This window comes from Cricetulus griseus, chromosome 6 (assembly GCF_003668045.3).
Source record: "Cricetulus griseus strain 17A/GY chromosome 6, alternate assembly CriGri-PICRH-1.0, whole genome shotgun sequence".
Lineage (NCBI taxonomy): Eukaryota > Metazoa > Chordata > Mammalia > Rodentia > Cricetidae > Cricetulus > Cricetulus griseus.
Genome location: NC_048599.1, coordinates 73,851,360 through 73,873,407, shown reverse-complemented (window position 1 = coordinate 73,873,407; position 22,048 = coordinate 73,851,360). Strand labels below are relative to the sequence as shown.

General features: G+C 38.9%; 1 protein-coding gene across 2 annotated transcripts in view; it reads right to left on the bottom strand.

Annotated features, from left to right (window-relative positions):
• Caprin1 (cell cycle associated protein 1) overlaps window positions 1-22,048 on the bottom strand; it is a 34,206-nt gene that overhangs the window by 11,691 nt on the left and 467 nt on the right. The window contains exons 1-9 of one of the 2 annotated variants that reach the window (XM_035446050.1): window positions 21,620-21,741; window positions 13,978-14,043; window positions 9,773-9,835; window positions 9,580-9,666; window positions 4,165-4,403; window positions 3,994-4,076; window positions 2,862-2,999; window positions 1,245-1,297; window positions 1,063-1,149 (exon numbers count right to left, since the gene is read on the bottom strand). In XM_035446050.1, the coding sequence (XP_035301941.1) occupies window positions 1,063-1,149; window positions 1,245-1,297; window positions 2,862-2,999; window positions 3,994-4,076; window positions 4,165-4,403; window positions 9,580-9,666; window positions 9,773-9,808 (723 nt within the window). In that variant the 5' untranslated portion in view covers window positions 9,809-9,835; window positions 13,978-14,043; window positions 21,620-21,741. Of the gene's footprint in view, window positions 1-1,062; window positions 1,150-1,244; window positions 1,298-2,861; window positions 3,000-3,993; window positions 4,077-4,164; window positions 4,404-9,579; window positions 9,667-9,772; window positions 9,836-13,977; window positions 14,044-21,619; window positions 21,830-22,048 lie in introns of those variants that run through there. The other variant, XM_027422359.2, reaches the window with a different exon arrangement.

Below are 22,048 nucleotides of genomic sequence, written 5' to 3'. Positions count from 1 at the left end.
GAATCAACTCCTGCAAATTGTTCTCTACCACCATCATGCATCTCATGGTCCAAATAAACATTTTCAAAAGAAACTGTTTATAAAAGGCAGAAGAGAACACTCACTGCTCCTCCAGGACCTGTATCATTCATCCACTCCCACAAAAAGATTCCTCAAAAGGTACACAATAAAGTTAACATTTTGGATATAAATACACACATACACACACACACACACTCTCTCTCTCTCTCTCTCTCTCTCTCTCTCTCTCTCTCTCTCTCTCTCTCTCTCTCTCTCTCACAATGTTTCTAGTTTTCCTAACTTAAAAAATTAGGATATAGCATTTAGTTTACTTTTCAATCTATTTTATTTCAAACTAAAGAGAAATATGAAGGGAACTGATTAACTAGAGATGATAACCTAAAAGGGACTTAAGACAGAGACTATATCAAGAAACAATAGAAATCCATAAAGTCTAGCTACAAAAACAGCTTTTAAAGTAAAGTCAAAGATGACAGTGGCACACACTCTTTGTTAAGGTGGGAGAGCCCAGATTTTTCTACAACATGGTATCAAGAAACAAATAAAGGACTGGATAGACAGTTCCTCTTCCAGAGTACCAGACTGCCAGAACACACATAGTAGTTCACAACTCTGGTTCAATCAAGAGTATCTGGGTCCCCACTTCTGGCTTTTGAATGGCATTAGGCACAAATGGTGCACAAATAAAACATTCATGGAAAACATTCTTATACATTAAAAATAAATTTTAAAAATGAGATAATGAAAAACAAAAATCCTGTACATTGAGAGCTTAAACGTACCAATAATTCAAAAAACAACCTTTTATCGAAACAGATATAATTCACTAACTTCAAAGACATTAACATTTGCCTGGGAGTGGTAGCACACACCTTTAATTCTGGCACTTGTGAGGCAGACAGATTTCTGTGAGTTTGAGGCCAGCCTGGTCTACAAAGTGAATCCCAGTACAGGCTCCAAAGCTACACAGAGGAACCATCTCAAAAACACCCCCCCCACCCCCCGCCAAGACATTAACCTTACAATACAAAGAACTCTTACCTCAACTGTTTCAACTGCCCACTCATCTACTTGCTCCTTCTCACCACTGCTGAACTGTGTTTCAGCCATGAATTGCCTATTGACATACTGAAAAGGAAAGTCAGTGTTTGGGATAGAAGGATAAAGTCAGTGTTTGGGACAGAAGGATAAAGTTAGTATTAAAATTTTTAAAGAAATCATACCTCCGTAGATTCTACCTCACTTTGTTCTGTGTATTCTTCTGTTGGCTCAGGTTCTAAAGTTAAAAAGGAAATAAATTCATGCAAGTCAGTGAAATTATAATGGTGGAAACCTATTATATACTTACCTAAATCTACAAAATGTACAAGGAGCAAAGGGGGAGACACATATATTTAAGTGGTAACGGTATTAGGCTTGTCTTTTATAATAAACATAATCTCTAACGCTATAGTAATAAAGTTATGCAATTAGAGGGAAAAGAGATAGCAATTTAATTTTTTTTTAAGTATATGAATGCTTTTTCTGCATGTATGTCTGTGTATCATGCATGTACCACAGTGGCCAGAAGAGTGACAGATCTCCTAAACTGGAGTTACAAACACTTGTGAGCTGAGTTATCCTGTGGGTGCTTAGAATCAAACAGGGGCAGTCAGTGTGCTTAACTAAACTAGAGAACCATCTCTCCATTTGCCTTTATGTTCAATTTAACGGTGAACCTAAAACTGCTCTTAAGAAAAAAAAAATGTTTTGTAAACAATAACAAAAAAAGGGTGAGAATTTGTTTTAATGTTAACCGTTCCACTTAACCTAATATTTTACCATCACATAATCAAGGAATCTGAGTCTACTAGTGATAAGGTTTTACTTTTACCATTTTTTATGGGGGGGGGGACCATTTTTTCGAGACAGGGTTTTTCTGTGTAGCTTTGTAGACCAGGCTGGCCTCCAACTCAAACCCACCTGGGCATGGTTTCAGGAAGGTGGATCTCTGAGTATGAGGCCAGCGTGGTATACGTAGTGAGTTCCAAGACAGCCAGAGCTACATAGTGAGAGACCTGTTTCAAGGTGTATGGGCATGCATGTTACTCCAGGCTCAATCTAGTAGGTTTTTTTTTATTTTCATAGCCCTAGAAACTACTGTTAATGCTAAACTAATCATCCTGGAATAAAGTAAAGAAAATTAAAAATACAGTTACTACTATAAAAATGGTAAAATGTGGGCCAGGTGGTGGTGGCTCATGCCTTTAATCCCAGCTCTCGAGAGGCAGAGGCAGGCGATCTCTGTGAGCTCGAGGCCAGGCGGATCTACAGAGCGAGTGCCAGGATAGGCTCCAAAGCTACACAGAGAAACCCTGTCTTGATGGAAAAAAAATAGTAAAATTTACCATGAAAGTACTCAGATTATCTAGCCACACTAGATGCTAACCATCAACTTCAAAGAATCCCTTGTTGTGAAGTTTACAGCTCCAGACCATGAGTTCTATATACTCTCTCATAAAAAACTAAGTAAATCACATTATCATATTTCATGCTGTTATGGTGAAAAGTAAGCATTAAACAAAAATCTATGTGAAACTCCTTACAACTGCCCTTAGTCCATACTCCTCCTCCAATACTAAGTAGGCAAGGGGGTTACCAGTGTAACTGTCATCAAGGACTATAAGACAAATGATGGGCACTGAATACTTCAGATTACTAAATGTGTCTTGCCATGCTCCAAGTGTATTTTAATAGATATAATAGCCAGATACACACACACCCACCCACCCACCCAAAAGAAACTGAAAGTAAGGCTGGAGCCAGAACTAAAGTTCCTACATATCTTCCCAAGTACTCACCAGCTTCAGCTACCTGGTCTTCCACTGTAGGTGCTGAGGCTGCCTCTTCCTCCTCACACAGCCCATTCTGGTGGTTATGAGTGCTGTCAAAGTAGTTTGACTGAAAAACACGCTCAACAATTTCCTTTAGAGCTTTATCTAAAAAAAAAAAAAAAAAAAAATATGGATTGCAGTGTTACACTGTCTGACAATACCAGATTTGACAAATATTTAATAGTCTACAAAATATCATTAAGAAAAATTAACTATCTGTTAGTAACATACAAATACATGAATTATAGCATGATAGGAAAGAAATAGGAACCTACTGACATTAGTAGGCAAGTAAAGGGGGAATAAAGTTGAAATTATTTTTCATTCAATAAGCATCTGTTGCACATACTATATATGTGTTAGACACATTCTTGGCACTGAAGCAATGGCTCAGGAATTAAAAATACTTACTTGCTGCTCTACAGGGGACTGAGGACCTAGGTTCAACATAGGTTGGTTCACAAATATCTAAATGCCAAATCTTAAGTGACTTGATGCTCTTACAGCCACCTCAGAAACCTGTACTAACATGCATACTCATACTCAACACAAATAATTAAAAATAAGTCATATTTTTATTATGGGGGGATTCCAAGACAGGGTTCTCTGTGTAGCCCTGGTTGTCCAGGATCTTGCTTTGTAAACCAGGCTGGCCTCTAACTCACAAAGAACCACCTGCCTCTGCCTCCCAAGTGCTGGGATTAAAGGCGTAAGACACCACACTCAGTTCACACTAATTTATCAAAATACAAAAATGACAAAACTCCATGATGGGCCTAGTCAGAGTGAGACTATCAAAGCTTTCCTGGTATAATCAAGCAAGAGCTAACATGGAAGTATGTAAGAGGGAAGTATTTCCTGGCAGAAGAAAAGCAATTTACAAGTCTTGCCCAAAGAAGAAAGTCAAATACAAGAAATAAAGGATGTCACTGAGGCATGCAAAACAAAACAAAACAAACAAAAAAAAAGGACTGCAAAAAAACCACCCAAAATGTAAATTGTTACTCATACACTTGTAAAATGTCTTCAACATCAGTTAAAGAGAAAAGGAATTTTAAAGATTCCTAGCTACAAAATCAGAGTTATCTGAAATACTTACAGGTTGTTCCACATACAGGCTTTTCTTTCCCTTCCAACAAGTCCCACAAGTGAACAGAGGCCCGTTCATATTGCTCATTTAACCTTGTAATAACAAAGAACACATTAAGTACCTTACGACTGTCAATTTAGAGCAATATCTCTAAGATTCTATTACCAGGCACCACCATACCTTAAACTCATGTCCCTCTCAGGGTCAACTAACTTGTAGAATTCATCTAATAATGACAATTCCTCTTCAGACAATATTGGCACTCCATTCAAACCTTGTTTCAGATCAGTCCTCACTTCATCATCTCCCAGCTTATCCAATACATACTGTAACTCAAGAACAGTTTTTAGACGCTTCTGTTCTGCTTCTTCTCTCATTAGCTGTTCCCGACGTGCTGTCTTCTTTATTGTTTTCTGAATCTGCCAAAGAACATAAATGTGAGGGAGGCATGAGAATTCCAATTTAAGTACCCTCTACTAACTGGCAAGGACAAGCCAAAAGTCTACCACTTCCTCCTCACAGCAAACAATCGTTGATGATATCAGAAGGGAGTTTCAGTATTTGAGAAATAGTAAATAAAATTCAGTCTTTATGAATGGGAAAAAAAAACTGAGGAAAAAGGAACCATATAAGTTAGATAAGTATGAAATATTTTCTTCTTGGTTTCCTCTTCCTTCCCTTGAAAGGCTGAAAGGACAGCAAAGTCAAGTATTTCTCTCCTTCTCTTATCAAGTTTAGCATCAGCTTAGGTGTAAGAAAGGTAAAGTTCTTTCAAGAGTCATGACACTGTTTTCCTTCATTCTTTCCCACCATCTCAAACTTCACTAGGATGAACTGACATGGGAAAACACAAAATAGATATACAGACCTATAATTTGGGGATTGCAGAGTTAGGTTTGGGGGGAGAGAGTCAACGAGCACTTCTAGGACCCAGGTTTGATTCCCAGCACTCAGAGCAGACTACAACCACCTCCCACTCCAGTTCCAATGCTTCTGAGGCCTCTTCTGGTCTCCAAATATACTGTACACATGTGGTACAGACACACAAGCAAGCAAAACACCCATAAAACTTAAAAAAAAAATTTAAACTTAAAAGAGAGGAATGGAGGAAGACTAATGAAGATTGCAGTAACAAAATAATTTATATTGACAGCAGAGGAATAAATTGTATCACAGCAATAAATGAAAAGTAAATATACAGTAGACGCATATACAGTGACAGGATGTGAGTTAGGATGGGAAAGCTTACAAAGTGAAAATGTCATCTATTGAAATGGATGAGCTTTTCAATGGTGGGAGCAGTTTAAATAAGGAAGGTCTTTCATAGGTAGCTGAAGGCAGAAAACAGGGAGAAGTAGGAATGTGAAAAAGAGAAAAAAAATGCCTTAAAGAAATAACTGTGTGTATACATGTACACATGTGTGTAAACATGCACACACATCCATCTGAAGGCCAGAAGAACTCAGGCATCCTTTCTGAGGTGCCATCCACTTTTTTTTAAGACAGGGTCTCTCCCTGGCCTGGCACTCACCAAGTAGGATAGGATGGCTGGAAAGCAGGCACCAGGAATCTGCCTGTCTTCATTTCCCTAGTGCCGAGATTACAAGCAAGTGCCACCATCCTGGCCTGTATATGGGTTCTTGGGATCTAACTCAGGGCCTCATTTTACCAACTCAATTAGCTCCCTAGACCAAAGGTTTCCTTTATAAAAATAATTTTAATTAAATATAAGCTCAAGTAGGGAAGGTGTGAACAAGAAAAGGTAGATTAGAGCTATATTAAAGTTACTCTTCGTAGATACGAAATAAAAGTCTAATAATTGTAAAAAAAAAATAAAAAAATAAAAAAAAATAAAAGTCAAAGGATTGGAGTAAATTAACCAAACAGCATCTTTTAAAAATTAAGCTTTATTTAGAAAAAAAAGGGTGACATCAGAAAGTTGAATGATGCCTCCATTGCTTTAGGAGTTATATTTCTGAAATTCAGAGCAAAATGTTGACAAATGAATAGTAATACAGAGTAGTCCTTATGGACATTTGAATACTTAGAGAATAATGGATCAAGGAAAATGTGTTTATAGGCACTATTGTTAGCCAGCACAACTTACTCATTGGGGAGTTGAAAAAGAAAAACCAAAATAAACCACAACTCATGGCTCTCAACAGTGCTGGTAGAATGATTTCATTACACATATGTGGAAATGGATTTAATAGAATATGTAAGGAGCCAGTAACCAGGCAGGCAAAGGCCTGGCAAAAGGAAGATTGAGACAGAAGCTTACAAAGGCCTGGCAGGACAAAGATTAAAGGAAAGGGAGTATAGGCCCACTCCCCAGCCATTGTAGATAAGAGTGAGAATGGCAAGGTGTGATTAGCAAGATTTAGCAAGCTATATAAGGGACCAGCTCAGAACTTGAATTTTAGAGTACACCATGATTCTATGTCCTGGAGCTCTCCTCCACTAACCTGAAACAACCAGTCCATAAAGCTGAGTGCTACCCTTTCTAAAACCCAATACCTGAATTCAGAGGACCAGAAGTTGAGAGCCCAAACATTCGGGCTGCTGCAGGAGAGGTACCCCTGCTGTGAGTCTGTTGTCTGTGGTTCTTAGGATTGTTTGCTTATGCTTGTGTGGTAATTTGATATAAGTGTGAAGTAAAACATATATATTAAAAAACCAACTCGCTGAATCTGTCATTCCACCCAGGTCAAAACCTGGTAAAGGCTCCAGACAGTTTGCAGGATTCAGTCTAGGAAGAGCTCTGAGGAATGTGCTGGGGATAACTAATTTAATTAGCAACCAGATAGGACTGGCTAGGTAGAGTAAAAAATTTAACTCCCCAGCCCACTTGCTCATCTAAGCTGCTGAGTGCCACCTTCAAGGTACCACCACCCCAAAGCCAACCACAGTACACAGGCCAAATGCCAAAATAATGTGGGAAGAGTGAGTGGAAGTCAGGGATTGAAGGTTTTCCAGAAATACCACCCTCCCTGTAAGAAGTCTTATAACCAGGCAGTTAAAGTCCTGGCTGAAGAAATATTAAAGGAAAGGGAGTATAGGCCCACTATGCAGCCCAGCCATTGTAGATAAAAGAGTGAGAATCTGTCAAGTGTGGCAAAGTGTGATTAGCACGATTTAGCGAACTATTAATGGACCAGCTAAGAACTGGAAATTTTAGAGTGTACCACGACTCTGTCCTGGAGCTCTCCTCTGCTAACCTAAGACAACCAGTCCATCAAGCTGAGTGCTGCCCATTCTGAGCCCAATTCCAAGACACAGGGCCCTCAGAAGAATCGCAGGCCTGAATCCAGAGGATCTGAAGTATGGAGCCCAAACCTGGGGGCCGCTGCAGGAGAGGTACCCCTGCTGTGAGCCTATTGTCTGTGGTTCTGAGGATTGTTTGCTTATGCTTTGTTGCTTTGACATAAGTGTGAAGTAAAACTTATATACTCAAAACCAAAAAAAAAAAGAAAGAAAGAAAAGAAAGGGTGAGGGAGAAAAAATGGTTCATCGAACTTAAAAGTTCTGACCTATCAAGTACAAACATCTTCTACTTGGTTACTACGGTTTCTGTGTAACTCTCTCACACACATACCCTGTATTCATGTGTTGGAAATGTAAAGACCTAAATTCAAGTGCTAGGAGGTAAAGTCTTTGACCAATGACTTCAGTCCTAAGAGCAACACTATGATGAACTTGAAATATTGCTATGAAAAAGGCTGTGGAAGCAGGATCACACTCTTGCTCTTCCCTCTTTTAGCTTATGAGATACAATTCTAAGAAGGACCTCACCAGATGCCAATGTCTTGCACGGCCTTGGAATTCCAGTGTCTCAAACTGAGAAATACATCTTTATTCTTTACAAGTTACCAATCTTTGATATTCTATTAAAAAGGCACCGTGATAGTCTGAATAAAAATGGCCCCCATAGAGTCATATATTTGAATGCTTAGTCATTGGGGATTCGCAATATTTGAGAAGATCTAGGGGTATGGCCTTACTGGAAGAAGGGTCAGGCTTTGAGGTTTCCAAAGCTCAAGCCAGGCCCAATTCTCTATCTCCCTCTATGGACCCAGATGTAGAACTCTCAGATACTTCACCACCACCATGGCTGCTGGTGTTACACCATGATGGCCAATAGACTAAACCCCTGTAACTGAAAGCAAGTCCCCAATTAAATGCTTTCTTTGCTAAGAGCTGCCTTGGTCATGGTGTGTCTCTACAAAAAAAGAACAGTGACTAAGATAGGCACAAAAGAAACTAAGCCACTGGTTAAAAATTTCAATTATCGCCAGCCAATGGTAACACACGCCTTTAAACCCAGCACTCAGGAAGCAGAGGAGGTAATCTCTGTTGAGGCTAGCATGGTCTACAAAGCAAATTCCAGGATAGCCAGCACTACACAGAGAAACTTTGTCTTGGGGGGGGGGGGCCCACTCTCTTTTTCAGGCAAATTACCAAAATATACCTCTGTACTCAAGTGCTTGGACTATCTTTATTATGTATCAAGAACTCATAAGCACAGCTTTTTAAAAAAGGGTACATTACCATTTTGTAGATTAGAAAACTAAAGTGCTACAATGGCCTCTCTCTCCTACTACAAATAGATTGGCTCTATTTTTCTATGAAACCTTAATATAGGAACATTTACTAAGTAAAAATAATAGACCCAATCAGGACTCAACCAAGGCGAATCTCATTCCTGAATCAGTAATCTGAGCTCTGAGTGCTTAAGTCTCCTAAATCTTATGAGAATTGTTACTCACCATATAAAAGGCATTTTTCATTTACCAAATCAAAACTAGTCTGGTATTCCCCATGTGTATCACATTTTAATTATCATACAAAATAACTGGTTTCTTTCTGGTATTTTTTCATTCATACTTAGCTTTAACTGACCCTCCCACACATCTGCCCTGATTCCCCATGGTTGGCCCAGTCCCTGCTTGCATCCTTCCAATCCTTTATTCCTCCACCCTTCTATGTTCATGTTCCTTCCCAAAACACTTTCCTTAAAGCCTTTAAAGAAAAAAAGAAAACTCCAAATAAGACCCATCATAGTCTCCTGGTCTCTACCAGAACTCATTCACTCTCACATAAATGCATATATCAACTACAAGTTAAAGTCCACATGAGAAAGAACATGCTGAGTCTAAGTTACTTCATTGAATACTTTTTCTTTAAATTTCATGCCCCAAATATTCCCATATTATTAGCTCTTCCTCAAATAAGCTGTCAGTTGTTCTTCAGGCTCCAAAAATTATTTGACCTTGTATTTAATTTTTATTCTACTATCAAAGACTTTTGTTGTATTAACAGGTATTTAGGAAAAACTTGCCCTTCTGTTGGATCAAGAATTGATTAAGAGCAGTAAAGGTATCAGTCTGTCACCTTTAAGAACACTGGTGAAATGAGTATGTGTGTATGTACACATATATATTTAAAGGTACACAGAATTGGCAAATATGTAAGATACAATTGAATCCAATATCTACACCTTGCAGAGAACTTATCAACAGTAATGAAGGGACTAAACCCAAACAATGAAGATTCCACTAACTTCATTTAGTATTTCACACATTATCTTTTACTTACATCTTGGCTTAATGCCATGAAACTCCTCTGTAATTCCTTTGCAAATTCCAAATTATTTGTGACTTCCTGGTACTTAGATACAGCATCCTAAAACAACAAAAACACAACCCATTTTTATTAAAAAAACACATCTACAAATTTTCTTTTAAAATGAGCACTGAGTCTTTATTGAAGTAAGAGATCAACATCTTACCAGCTGATCTTGATTAAGTCTTTCCCCTTTGTTCATTCGTTCCTGGTAATCATCAAGTTTACCCTACATAAAAGAAAGAATAAAATTTATCAGCTTAACCATACCAAAATGAAAAACTAACAATATTCAAAGCCTACTTCAAATTTTGTCTTATATTTTCAGACATACTCCAACTTAATATATTCATCTAGCTAAAGTTTAACAGTAAACTAAGAAATAAACTTAAATACTGACCATTGCTAAATCAGACATCAAACACTAGTATGTAAGCCAACAAAATACTGCTTATTTTGGTACTTAAACCAGACATGAGTGAGGGTCATGATATTGTACATACTGGACATACAAGCTAAATTCCTTTGCTTCTGTCTATCCTTCCATCCTTCAAAGCATTCATGTAAATTGATGGCATAAAGTCTATTTTCCTAAATGAATTCACAGTGTATTTGTTCTATTTTACCTTGAATAACATGAAGCTACCATTTCGCCTGCAGTTCATACACTGTAACCACTTTGCTGCTTCTATGAAATTGAATAGGGTTTCAACACACTGTAGCTTGAAATTATCTTTTTTTGTAAAGATGAAAACTTAGCCAGGCATAATGTCTCACATGCCTTTTAATTCTAGCATTTGGGAAGCAGGCTGATTATCTGAGCCTGGGCCATCCTGATCTACACAGTCAGTTCTAGGACAGCCTTAGCTACATAGGTACCCTGTCTTACAAACAAAGAAAACAAAAAACTGAAAAGGTTTTCCAGGCTTTTAACACTTTAAAGACTCCCCTCACAAAAGATTCAGACAATGAAAGTGTCACAAAGTCAATCACTACTATTGTCTAGAACTAGAGGATAAAAAATAAAGAGAAATCTAAGAGGAAAAATATTTGAAATAAGTATAATCACATACAATTCCTTGTTACACTTTTTTTCATTTTTACTTGTATTTTATGTGTGGGTGTATTGTCTGTGTGTGTCTGTGCAGTACCCAGAGGCCAGTGGAGGGCATCAACCCCCTAAGACGAGTTTAGAAAGTTGTGTGCCTCCTGTGGGTGCTGAGAATAACCCAACCCATGAAAGCCAACATTTTTAAAGGATGCTATAACAAGAACAAAAAAATGTATTCACTGTGAAGGAAAAGATGCATTATCCATACAACAATCTGGAAAACCTTTATCAGGTTTTCAAAAGGCAGACCACAGTTCTCTGATCACAAATTATTCAAATTACCAAATAAAAAAATTGTTTTGTTTTTTTTAGTTTTGTTTTTTTAAATTTTTTTCCTAGTAAAACAAATGAAGCCACTGTATCAGTTTCTTCTTAGCATTACATGGGTTATTCTGTAACTGCAATACTTTCAACATCCAGATATAAAAGTACCCCCAGGGACTAGTTATTTTATCAGCACATATAATACAGAATCACTGCTAGGAGATAAAATTTTATCACAATGGCAAGATGAGCTACAAAGGAACTCTGTTCACTATTACATACAACCAAATCTTTACAAAGCAAAGACTGTTGTTTTAAGTGATTCCTGAAGTATAGGCTTCAAATAAGCAACATCAGCCAGGAAAACTTTTAGAAATACAAAATCTTAGCACCACCCTACATATTGGGGTTCAGCAACCTGCATTTTATCTTGCCCTCTGTGATTCTATGCATAGCTAAGTTTGAGACTCATATAGCTCAAACACAGAATAACGCCTTTGTAATAGTAAGTCCAGTAGAGCCCAGAAATTTTAATTTATAGAAACAAATTGCTTAAAGGTTCAACTATAAACAATTTAGAAAACTTGGTTTGGTTTCTAGACCAATTTATAATCTAACCCAGCAACTACTGCATAAGAAAAAAAACTCCATGCATGATCTGAATACTTGTTAAGATTTGCATCTGAAACTACTCCCCCAAGGGACACACCTTGATTCCAATGCAGGAATGATCTAGACAGACTTTTGGAAGTTACTAGATGAGTATTAATTAATCCTTACCAATGAATTAACCCATTGATAGGTTTACGACCTGACAGGTAATAAATATTAGGAGGTGGTAGAAACTACAAAGTGAAACCTGTCTTGTCCCTATGCCTTCCTCTTTTCTGCTTCCCTACTATGATAAGCAGCTTTGTTCCATGCTGTGTTTCTGAATCCAGACGAAGACAAATCTGCCTTCCTTTAAGTTGTTTTTTTTTTAAAGGTATTTTATCATAACCACAGGAAGCTTACTCACACTGAATTATGAATCAATACCTTCTACTGGAAAGTAATGCTTCAGTTAAATCCTGGTCATAAACTAAAGCCAGAAGTTAAAGGGAGTTTATGATTTAATTCAGCAATGGATTAAAAAACTTGTACTAGACAAAAAGCTCCAACCGTCTGTTACTTTACAAAATAAAAATAGCTTGCCATGCTAGTAAAGTTAACTGCCAAGTAGCCTTTAGTGAAGGCTACTCTCTCCACTCTCCAATACCACCAGTCACCTTATCTTTACACAGACTAAACAAATGACACTATCTTAAGAGCTTTTGCTCTTAATTTTACTTCCAATTCAAATTTATCCATTTGGGTTTAAATTTCACTATAATGTGAAATTATAAGTAAGTTAATAAATTTAGGAGGACTGGCTATACTAACAGGTCAAACATAAAATAAAACAAAGGGGCAAAGATAAAGGGCAGGAGACAGACAGATTTGTTCTTCCTTGCTTTCAGAACATTGCCATCTAACAAAGTGCTAAAAACAACTAGTCAACTACTCATCCTAAGCACCAAACAGGGCTAACTAAGTCTTTCTCCCCTACATATAAAGGTGTCTTCATTAGAAAGCCTACCACGGTATTAATTAGCAATAATCTGTCTTGAAATACCAATTATGAAACTCAAGTTAGGGTTTATTTTCCAACTACTACATACTCTGGAATATATTAAAGTTTTTCACTAATAGTACCACATGAGGAAGATAAAAACCAAGGCATTTCCCAAAATAACAAATCTTTAAAGAGAAACCATGTTATAGAAGTATGACTACATTCAAAGGTCAAGACTTTAGCCATGTTACAGAAAAATAACTGTACTAAGTCCTATTCTGTCCCATTCTAACTCATTTCTTTGTTCTTTCAAGAGCCAGCAGTACTATATGCAATTCTGACTTAGCTATCAGATAAAGCTGGCTTTATCAATGAGGCACTGTTATCAACCATATTTCACCTGATTGTAAACTAAAAGACAGAAATAAAGCAACTTGCCTTAACAAATACCAGGAAAATCATGTGTACCTCAACATCCCATCTTATAGATTCACTGAATTCCAGTCAGTACTTTTCATTTCTGCCTCTGCCTATACTGTTGCTTCTTTCTTCCAACCTGAGATTATAATGAGCAGCAGTATATCTTAAGCTTCCATCTTTCCAAAGAGTTCTGTATCACTTCCAAGACCCTTTACTGACTCAGGCTTTTAAAATCAGTACAGTTAAGGTGGGCATCTGTGACAGATGTACTCCGAAACTTTACTATTATAGCCAACAATTCGCACCAAAGAAACCATCTTTATTCTTTTTAATTGATCTACTTTTTCTTATGTGTAAGAGTGTTTGTATGCATGTTCATATGTGTACCAGAAGCATACCTGGTACATAGTGAAGTCAGAAGAGGGACTCAGATTACTGAGCCACCACGTGCACACTGGAAATCAAAAACAGTTCCCCTGCAAGAGCAACACATGCTCTTAACTGCTGAGCCACCCCAGAGAAAAATGTTTAATTATGTATTTTCAAAGAAATCCAGATGTGAAACTCCAAAAATACTAAAATTGTTCAATTGTAACTAGCCCCAGGAAAAGAAAACATCTGAAAAACCATGCTACCCAGGGAAAACCAGGTAAACTCCTGTTCTTAACCAATGAGATCTTAGGCCTGAGACAGATTAAAATGAAGCCTAAAATAAAAAGAGCACCTAGATATATTTTATGTTCCCAGGCCAAATAAATCCACTAACATTTTAAAATCCAGACAGAAAGGTAAAGCTTTCTCTTCAAGTTACTAATGCCTCCATTCCCCACTTATCACCCAGAGAAATGCCACTGCTGACTGTCTCTAAGCAATGAGCAACTAGTTTCTATGGTCACTCTCCACTGAGAATTAGTAGCTGATAAATTTCATAAAAGCAGCAAAAATGGTCAGTTTTTCAGAGAATAGTGGAGAAAACACGTACAACTCAGAAGATCTGTAACAGTTCTCTTCAAATGATGAAGGCCTGTTCATGTAGCATTAGTCTGCCCTAAACAAAAAAGTATTAAGAGTGTAAGAGGAAGGTATTTCTCGGTATTAATTAGATGTTATCTAATCTCATTCTATTTTTCTTCAAACAGATTAATATGCAGAAGTTTTATTTCACAATTTAAAAAGATAATCCTGCAAAACCTTACTCACTGTCCATGCAGAAATGGAAGCAACTGACCCTGGTAAGAAAAAGAAAACGTATTGTCAGAGTTCCAACACCATCTACTGTGATCACACGTTTAGAAAATCTGAAGCCTGGGGCTAGAGATGAAGCACACTGAAGCTTAGTATGCTTTTTTGCCTGGTGTGTCAAAGACCCTGAGTTCCATCCTCAGCATACTACGTAAAAGAAGTCAAAAGTTGAAAAAAATAACAATCACGTTTTTTGTTGTTGTTTTATTTTTTTTTTCTTTTTAAGGGTTAGAACTATTCATTGCTTTGTTTAACAAAGCTACTCAAAAAGATGCATTTATACAACTGAAGAACACAGTGGCAAGCTGGCCTTAAAGTCACAGAGATCCACCCATGTTCTGGGCATACACTACCACCAAATGGCAAATTTAATTTCTATGTTGGAATAAGAATACTACAAGGAGACCAGGAGGGGATGGCACATGCCTTTAATCCCAGCACTCGGGAGGCAGAGGCAGGCCAATCTCTGTGAATTCAAGGCCAGCATGGTCTACAGAGCTCTAAAGCCAAAAATTACTTTTGCCCTCCATACTAAAACTATTGTCAAAATCCTGCTTACACTACCAGAATTTTCTGATTTTTATACTTATCTACTCATCAATTCTGCCCACCTGAAAATAAAAATTCAAGCTCAAATTAAAGAAAGATCAATGCAAGTGTATGTGTTTTCCATTCATGGATTAATATAGCTTAATGGATTTTTCCCTTCCATTTCAAGGGTTTTGTTGATGATACAAATATCTCTAGGTAATGATTTAGGCAAAGTATGAAACAGTCCTATTTAGCACATATTATGTATAAAGGAGGAATAGCAGAATGGTACACGTACACACACACAGTAAAAAACTACAACAGTATACAAAAGTCCCAAAAACAAGTAACAAAGCTAAAGGAAACAGACTTCTTTGCCAGGCAGTCTGACCAACAATCACACCTTGCCCTTTCCTCGGGAATTATGAATTTTTAAAAACTATTTTGTATTCACTGTTTTACCCGAAGGTATGTCTGTATGAGTGTCAGAGACCTGGAAACTGGAGTTACAATAGTTGTGATCTGCTGACATGAGAGTGCTGGGAATTGAGTCCAGGTTCTCTGGAAGAGTAGCCGGTGCACTTAACCCTAACCTAATTCTCCTACCCAGAAATAGGAATTTAACTCTACCCAGGAAAGTCTCTCCCATACTTTTCTACACATTCTAGTAAGAGCACTGGCATAGCTGGTGGGAAGAAGCAAGACCAGGTAACTTTGGTCTGAACTTTACTTCTGTTACTCCTCACTCCTCAACTGCATGCCCCTTATGTATTGGGCATCAATTACCAAAACACCCAGGAGCTTGGAATTAAGAACTAAGATGAAAAGCTATATCTACTCCTCAAATGTTCCTGGTTTACAACATTTCAAGATTGAGACTGGCAAATAAATACATGTACCTGAGCCTACCAAGATAAAGAATGCTTAAAGAGTTTAATTTCAACAGGGCATGTGATACATACATAACTGTCTGTAGCCCTAGCACTTAAAAAGTAGAGGCAACAGGAGGTCAAGGTCACCCTCCTAAACTGCAAATTTTCCTAAACTGCAAATTTGAGGCCAACCCTGACTATATTAAACCAGTTGCAAAGATCTGGCAAAGATCTGGCTGAGTCAGTAAAGGCACATGCCACCAAACCTGATGACCTCCTGAGTTCCATTCACAGGATCCACACAGAGAAAGAAAACAAAGCCCCAGAAGTTTTCTCTGACCGCCACAAGCACACTGTGGTATGTGAAGACACACACATACAAATAAACCCAATTAAAATTTTTGAAGTTTGATTTATTACAATGCCTGATACTGCCATGTTCAGCACCCTGTTACATGGACAATTTACAAAACTCAGCAATGTAACATTAATAAAGGCCTAACAACAAAGAAAAGTTATTTTCTTTTAATCTTTGAGGCTTTTTTGGGAGGGTGGGGGACAAGGCCTATGTAGCCCTGACTGTTCTAGAGCTCACTATGCAGATCAGGCTGGCCTCACAGAGCTCTACCTACCTCTGCCTCAAAAGTGCTGGGATTAAAGGCCACATCCATCTGCTTGTTGCCCTTTAAAACAGAAACTAGGGACTAGAATGGCTCAGCAGTTAAGAAAGCTTCCTTCTCTTGCAGGACCCAAATTTGGATCCCAGCACCCACAAAGCAACTCACATCCACATAAATACACACAAACATAAACATTAAATACAAAAAGAATCTCAACACAATTCATATTGGCCTCAAAAACGGCCAGAGACAACATCAAAACAAATACATAGATATATACCGCTCAGTGGCACACACCTTTAATACCAACACTTGGGAGGTGAAGGCAGGTCTCTCTGAAGATAGCCTGCCTAGTCTACATAGAAAGTTCATAATCTACATAGCAAGTTCCAGGACAGCCAAGGCTACACTGTGTCAAAAGGGGAAAGGGAGCAATTGAAGAGGTGGTTCAACTCATTTCCCAACCACCACATGGTAGATCACACTAATCTATAATTCTAGTTCCTCAGCAGGCACTATACAAACATGGTACATTTAAATACATTCAGGCAAGTATTCATACACATAAAATAAACTACAAATTTTCAAAGAATTTGAAGCAAAGGGCTTATTTAGTTCTGTGGGATAATTAACACTTAGCTTGAATGCTATTACACATTGGGACTATCCCTATGAATATTAAACTATCCCTTCAGACCTAGAACATTTTATAGAAGCATTTCTATTTGCTTTTCTAAAAAAATGAATTGAACTAAATTCTAAGGTGGCTTTAAGTTCTATAAGTTTTATTAACAACATGGTAATAAAATTAAAGTCAATTAGTCATGACAAAAATTCTTTACCAACTAAATATTTTATTAATTTCCTGAAAAGATAAGACAGTGCTAATCTTGATCTAGCAATAAATATAAATTTAGTAATTGTTTACTTAGTTTTAGCAATTTACTATTTTTTTTTAACTTTCACCCCTTAAAGACAGGGTCTCACATCTAATTCTGGCTATCCTGGAGATCACTATGTAGACCAGGCTAGTCTCCGCTCCACAAATTATACTCTTAATCTGTATATAACATAAAATGTATCCTTACACAAGTATCCTGAAGCAAAATACTTTGGCCAAGTAATCTACCATCACCCAAGAAAAGAAATTCACAACTTAAAATTTTTAAATAACATACACCATGGGTGGGGCACAAGAGAGAGCTGAAAACCTATCACACATCATAATTTTCTCCCTTGGCAAGGTGAATTCAAAACAAAGTAACCTTGTGTTGTGGCACATTACTTTAATCCCAGCAATCAAGAAGCAGGGACAGGTGGATCTCTGAGCACCAGGCCAGACTGATGTAGACAGCAAATTCCAGGACAACCAGAGTTACATAGAGACTCTACTGCCAAAAAAAAAAAAAAAAAAAAGCCACCTTGCTCTCAAATTAAGCCTGAGACAAGAAGAACACAAAACCAAGTAACTTTAGCCTCTGGTGAAGCAAACTCACCAGAAATCTGAAATGTAAAAAAAAAAAAAAAAAAAAAAAAAAAAAAAAAAAAAAAAAAAACTTAAAGTAGACCGAAAGATTTTTATCTGTAAAATAGTTTGAAGAATTTGCTAAATTTGTCAAAACACTTTGCATAAACCCTGTTTAACAGCTGTATCAAAGATTCTAAGAAACACAATGCAGATCTAGAAAGGTTAGTCTTGGTATTTGCAATTAATAACATTAACTATTAAAGATACAAAATGCATATAAAGTCTTTAGCAGTGGTTCTCAAGCTTCCTAATGCTACAACCCTTTAATATAGTTCCTCATGCTGTGGTGACCCACAACCAAAAAACTATTTTTGTTGCTACTTTAAAATTGTAACTTTGCTGTTATTGAACTGCAACATAAATATTTTGTGTTTTCCAACAGTCTTAGGCTACCCATAAAAGGGCTATTCAATACCCCCCCAAGGGGTTGTGATTCACAGGTTGAGGGGCACTGCTTTGGAGAATGATGCCAAAATATACTTTTCCCTATCAGTTTGGGTTATAAACCAGTTAAGCCCCTCCCCCTTTTTTTTGGTTCACTGACACAGGGTTTCTCTGTAGCCTTGGAGCATGTCCAGTTACTAACTCAAGGAACTAAGTTCAAGGTAGCCCAGGGCTGGCCTTGAACTCAGAGATCCAAGCCTGTCTCTGCCTCATGAGTGCTAGGATTAAGCATGTGCCAACACCTCTAGGCTTTGTTTTATGTTTTGGTTCTGCTAAGCTGTTTAAAACAAGAGAACACTGCCTAACCTTTCACCAAACGGGACTTGCCAATCATTTTAAATGCCACCTATTAAAAACATCCTTTATTGGGGGGGGGGGGTGCCACACACCTTTGATCCCAGCACTTGGTGAGTTCGAGGCCAGCCTGGTCTACAAATAAGAATTCCAGGACAGTCAGGACTGTTACAATGAGAAACTGTCTTGAAAAACCAGGGGAAAAAATCCTTTACATCAAAACTGACTATATCAGATGAGTGTCTCTTAAAATTCAGATGTTGTTTCCAAAAATCTTATATAGCCTAAGGCCTAGATCTGTACTGAAAGGAAAGTAGTAAGTCCCTCAACTCAGTATTATTTGTACTGTTTCAAATTTCTAAGGTTTTTACATCTGATTCTCTATATTATAGTTGTTATTTTTTTGTTCAACATTGATATACTTTTTATTTGCCCAAACTTCAAAAATGACCAACCCATTTTTACTAGGCTGAATTGTATCTCACCAATGGTTAAGCCTGCATTCTCACTGGATAGAGGATGCAGTATGAACAAGAAAGAAACAAATTCAAGTTGCTAAACTTAAAAAATATGGTTATTAGAGTTTCTAAAGAAGTATTAAAACTGATTCATAGTTACATTACAAACACCAAATGCTCAGTCCTACCAGCACTGGGGAGGCAGGGAGGATCTCTGTGAGGCCAACCTGATCTACATAAAGTTCCAGAACAGCCAAGGCTACACAGAGAAGCCCTGTCTCAAAAAGTCAGTCCTATTGAAAACCTCTCACAGGACAAATCATCCAGTAAAACAAGATGTGCTTATATTACCACAAAATCCAATGCCTTGAGCATCTCTCCAAAAGTAAATGTAGTTTCAAGCCACATCAACAGTCTAGTGAGCAGCTCAACCTGTGGTCTATAATCTTTTCATTGATTTTCTGAAAACAGCAAAAAATGATACAGAACATGTTTATGTAATTTTGTTGTTTGCTACATCATCTGAAGACAGTATTATCTGGGTCAATATTCTTTTTTAACAATAATTGTATTACTCTCTTTTTTTGAGACAGGGTTTCGATGTGTACCCTAGCTGTCCTGGAACTCTCTATAGACCAGGCTGGTCTCAGAGATCTGTCTGCCTCTGTTTCCTGAGTGCTGGGATTAAAGGCAAGCAACACCACCACCTAGGTGATAGCAACATTACTCTCACCTAAGCTGGGGGGAATTAAAATTTTTTATAACTAAACACAAGTGGCTAGTCATGTGTGGCAAGTCCCCATAGGGCTAATAACCTAGATTTCTGTATCAAATACCCTTAAGCACCTCACAGATACAATGGCTGCTACTCAGCACTGTTTTTAAACGAACATATTTAAGGATTTTACAGACATTAACATCTATACTTACAATATTACACCATTAAAGCTCATGTTGGTTCCTGTACCAGAAGAAATCCAGAAATTCCAAAATTTAAAGCTTTGGAGCATCAGCCAATAGTATTGTTTAAGACATTAGGAAATTTTAAAGACAACAAGGTAGACTAAATTTCACAGGGTGGCAAAAACTCACACAGCAAATATCAAAAAATGCTGACATGCAATTCCATATTTGAATCTAGCTTATGATGCTTTCACTATTTTAAAACATTTCTCCAATTACTAAGAAAATACTTGTTTATCAAAATAATTATCAAAAAAGCTTGATATCTCAAATTAATGTGTATTCTCAATTTCAAAAAGTCTGGAAAATTAAATTTTTTAAAAAAGTAAAAATCTTCAAGACTGAGACAGAAAAGTAGCAAAGGAGAATGTTTCAAACTCACCAAAACTGAGAATGTCAGTAGATAAGCATTAACACCTAGCAAGACTCAAAATATCCTGTTTTTTTTCCAGCTTCCTACAGCTCAGATTTTAGTCAATATTCCTCTCAGTCCTATCCTGTGACTGACTAAATGAAAATCTTCATGGGAATTTTATAAAATTGGAAGCCTACTAAAAACCGGCAGACATAAGTTGTCAAAGTTACATTTTCCTTCAGGTAAAAGGGCAAGTTAGTATAATAGTCCCGAGTGTAATTACCTACCCATCTGTTTGTCCCTTTCCACTACTTTTCTTAAGGTAGAGATTCACTTCTACTGAGACCCTTCATCTAAACCCTGTCCTGCACTAGACAAAAGGCCCATTTAGACTTAAGTAATCTCACCGTGTGGCCCAGAATGGCTAAATATTAAAGCCAAAAACAGAGTGGGTGTGGCTCGATTATTTTGAGGGGGGAGGCTAGGCGGGGCGGCCGCTTGGTCTCTGCCCTCCCCCTCTGCTTTCGCTTTGTGCTCACAATGCAGCTCCTGTACAGCGCTTCCCTTTCCCGCAGCCGCCGCCATGTTAGACACTCCATGTGCCCAGAGACCCAGAGAGGCAGTCTCCAGGCTCTCTAATCTAGATCCACCCCTAGAAGGCTCGAAACCGAAGAAGCCCCCCTGCTCCTTTAGAATGCTGCTGCATAAAAAAAATAAATTTAAAAAATCGCAACAAAAAAAAGAAAGAAAGAAAAAAAACCTCGTGACTAGGCTGGGCGTGAGGTTCGGAGCACCCAGACAATCGAAACAAAGGGGGGGAGACGTAGGAAGCCCATTGGAAGGGAGCAGAGGTACCCAAGCGAAACCACGCTCCAAGGGGACCTACGGGGACTGGAACCCTAGTTCAGGACTAGACACACACATCTCTCGCTGGGAAGCGGGGCCAGAGCCATTCCACTGGCCTCGAGCCGTGGCCAGAGGCAAACGCTACTGCTACAGGGCATGAGCCTCTCAACTCCACGAGGCAATTAGCCGACCAGGCACGCTGCTTCTTCCCCAGGGCCTCCGTCAGACGTCCGGCCTCGGTTTCGGAAGATGTTACAGCAATGGGTCCCACCGCCTAGGGAGCCCGTTACCGGGAGGTAGGCCCGACACGGCGTGATGGGAGTAACCGAGGCCTAGAGGCAGCGCCGCGCTCGGGTCAGGTGACAGACACCTCCCCAAGGCGCCCGTTTTCTGGGCACGAAGCTCCGTCCACCGGGGAGCCAGGCGTGGGGCTGGAGCCACAAGCCCTCCCTCTCCGTTACAGCCTCGCACCTTTTTCTTCTCCAGGTTCCGAAGTTTCTTGTCGATCACCCCAAGAATCTGCTTCATGGCCTCCGTCTGAACCGCACCGGTGCCGGTTGCCGGATGCTGAGAAGCCGGCGCAGCTGCCCCGGCCGCCGCCTCACTCCCGGAGGTACCGGACGGCGGCGGTGGTCCCGACGACTTGCTGCCGCTTCCGCTGTGGCTGGTGGCCGAGGGCATCTTTAGACCGAGAAGAGAGGAGGAAAAGAAGCGGGAGGGAAGGACAAGAGCAGCGAGTCAGGAGACGGACGGGGCGAGACGCGGGACAAAACGCGCAGCGGGCGGGCGGGCGAGCGGGCGGGCAGGCGGGAGGCTGCGCGCGTGGTGGGGGAGGGGAGACGCGCGCCACCGGCAGGAAGGGGCCCGCGGGCACGCGCGCGACCCGCCAGCGGGGCGCCC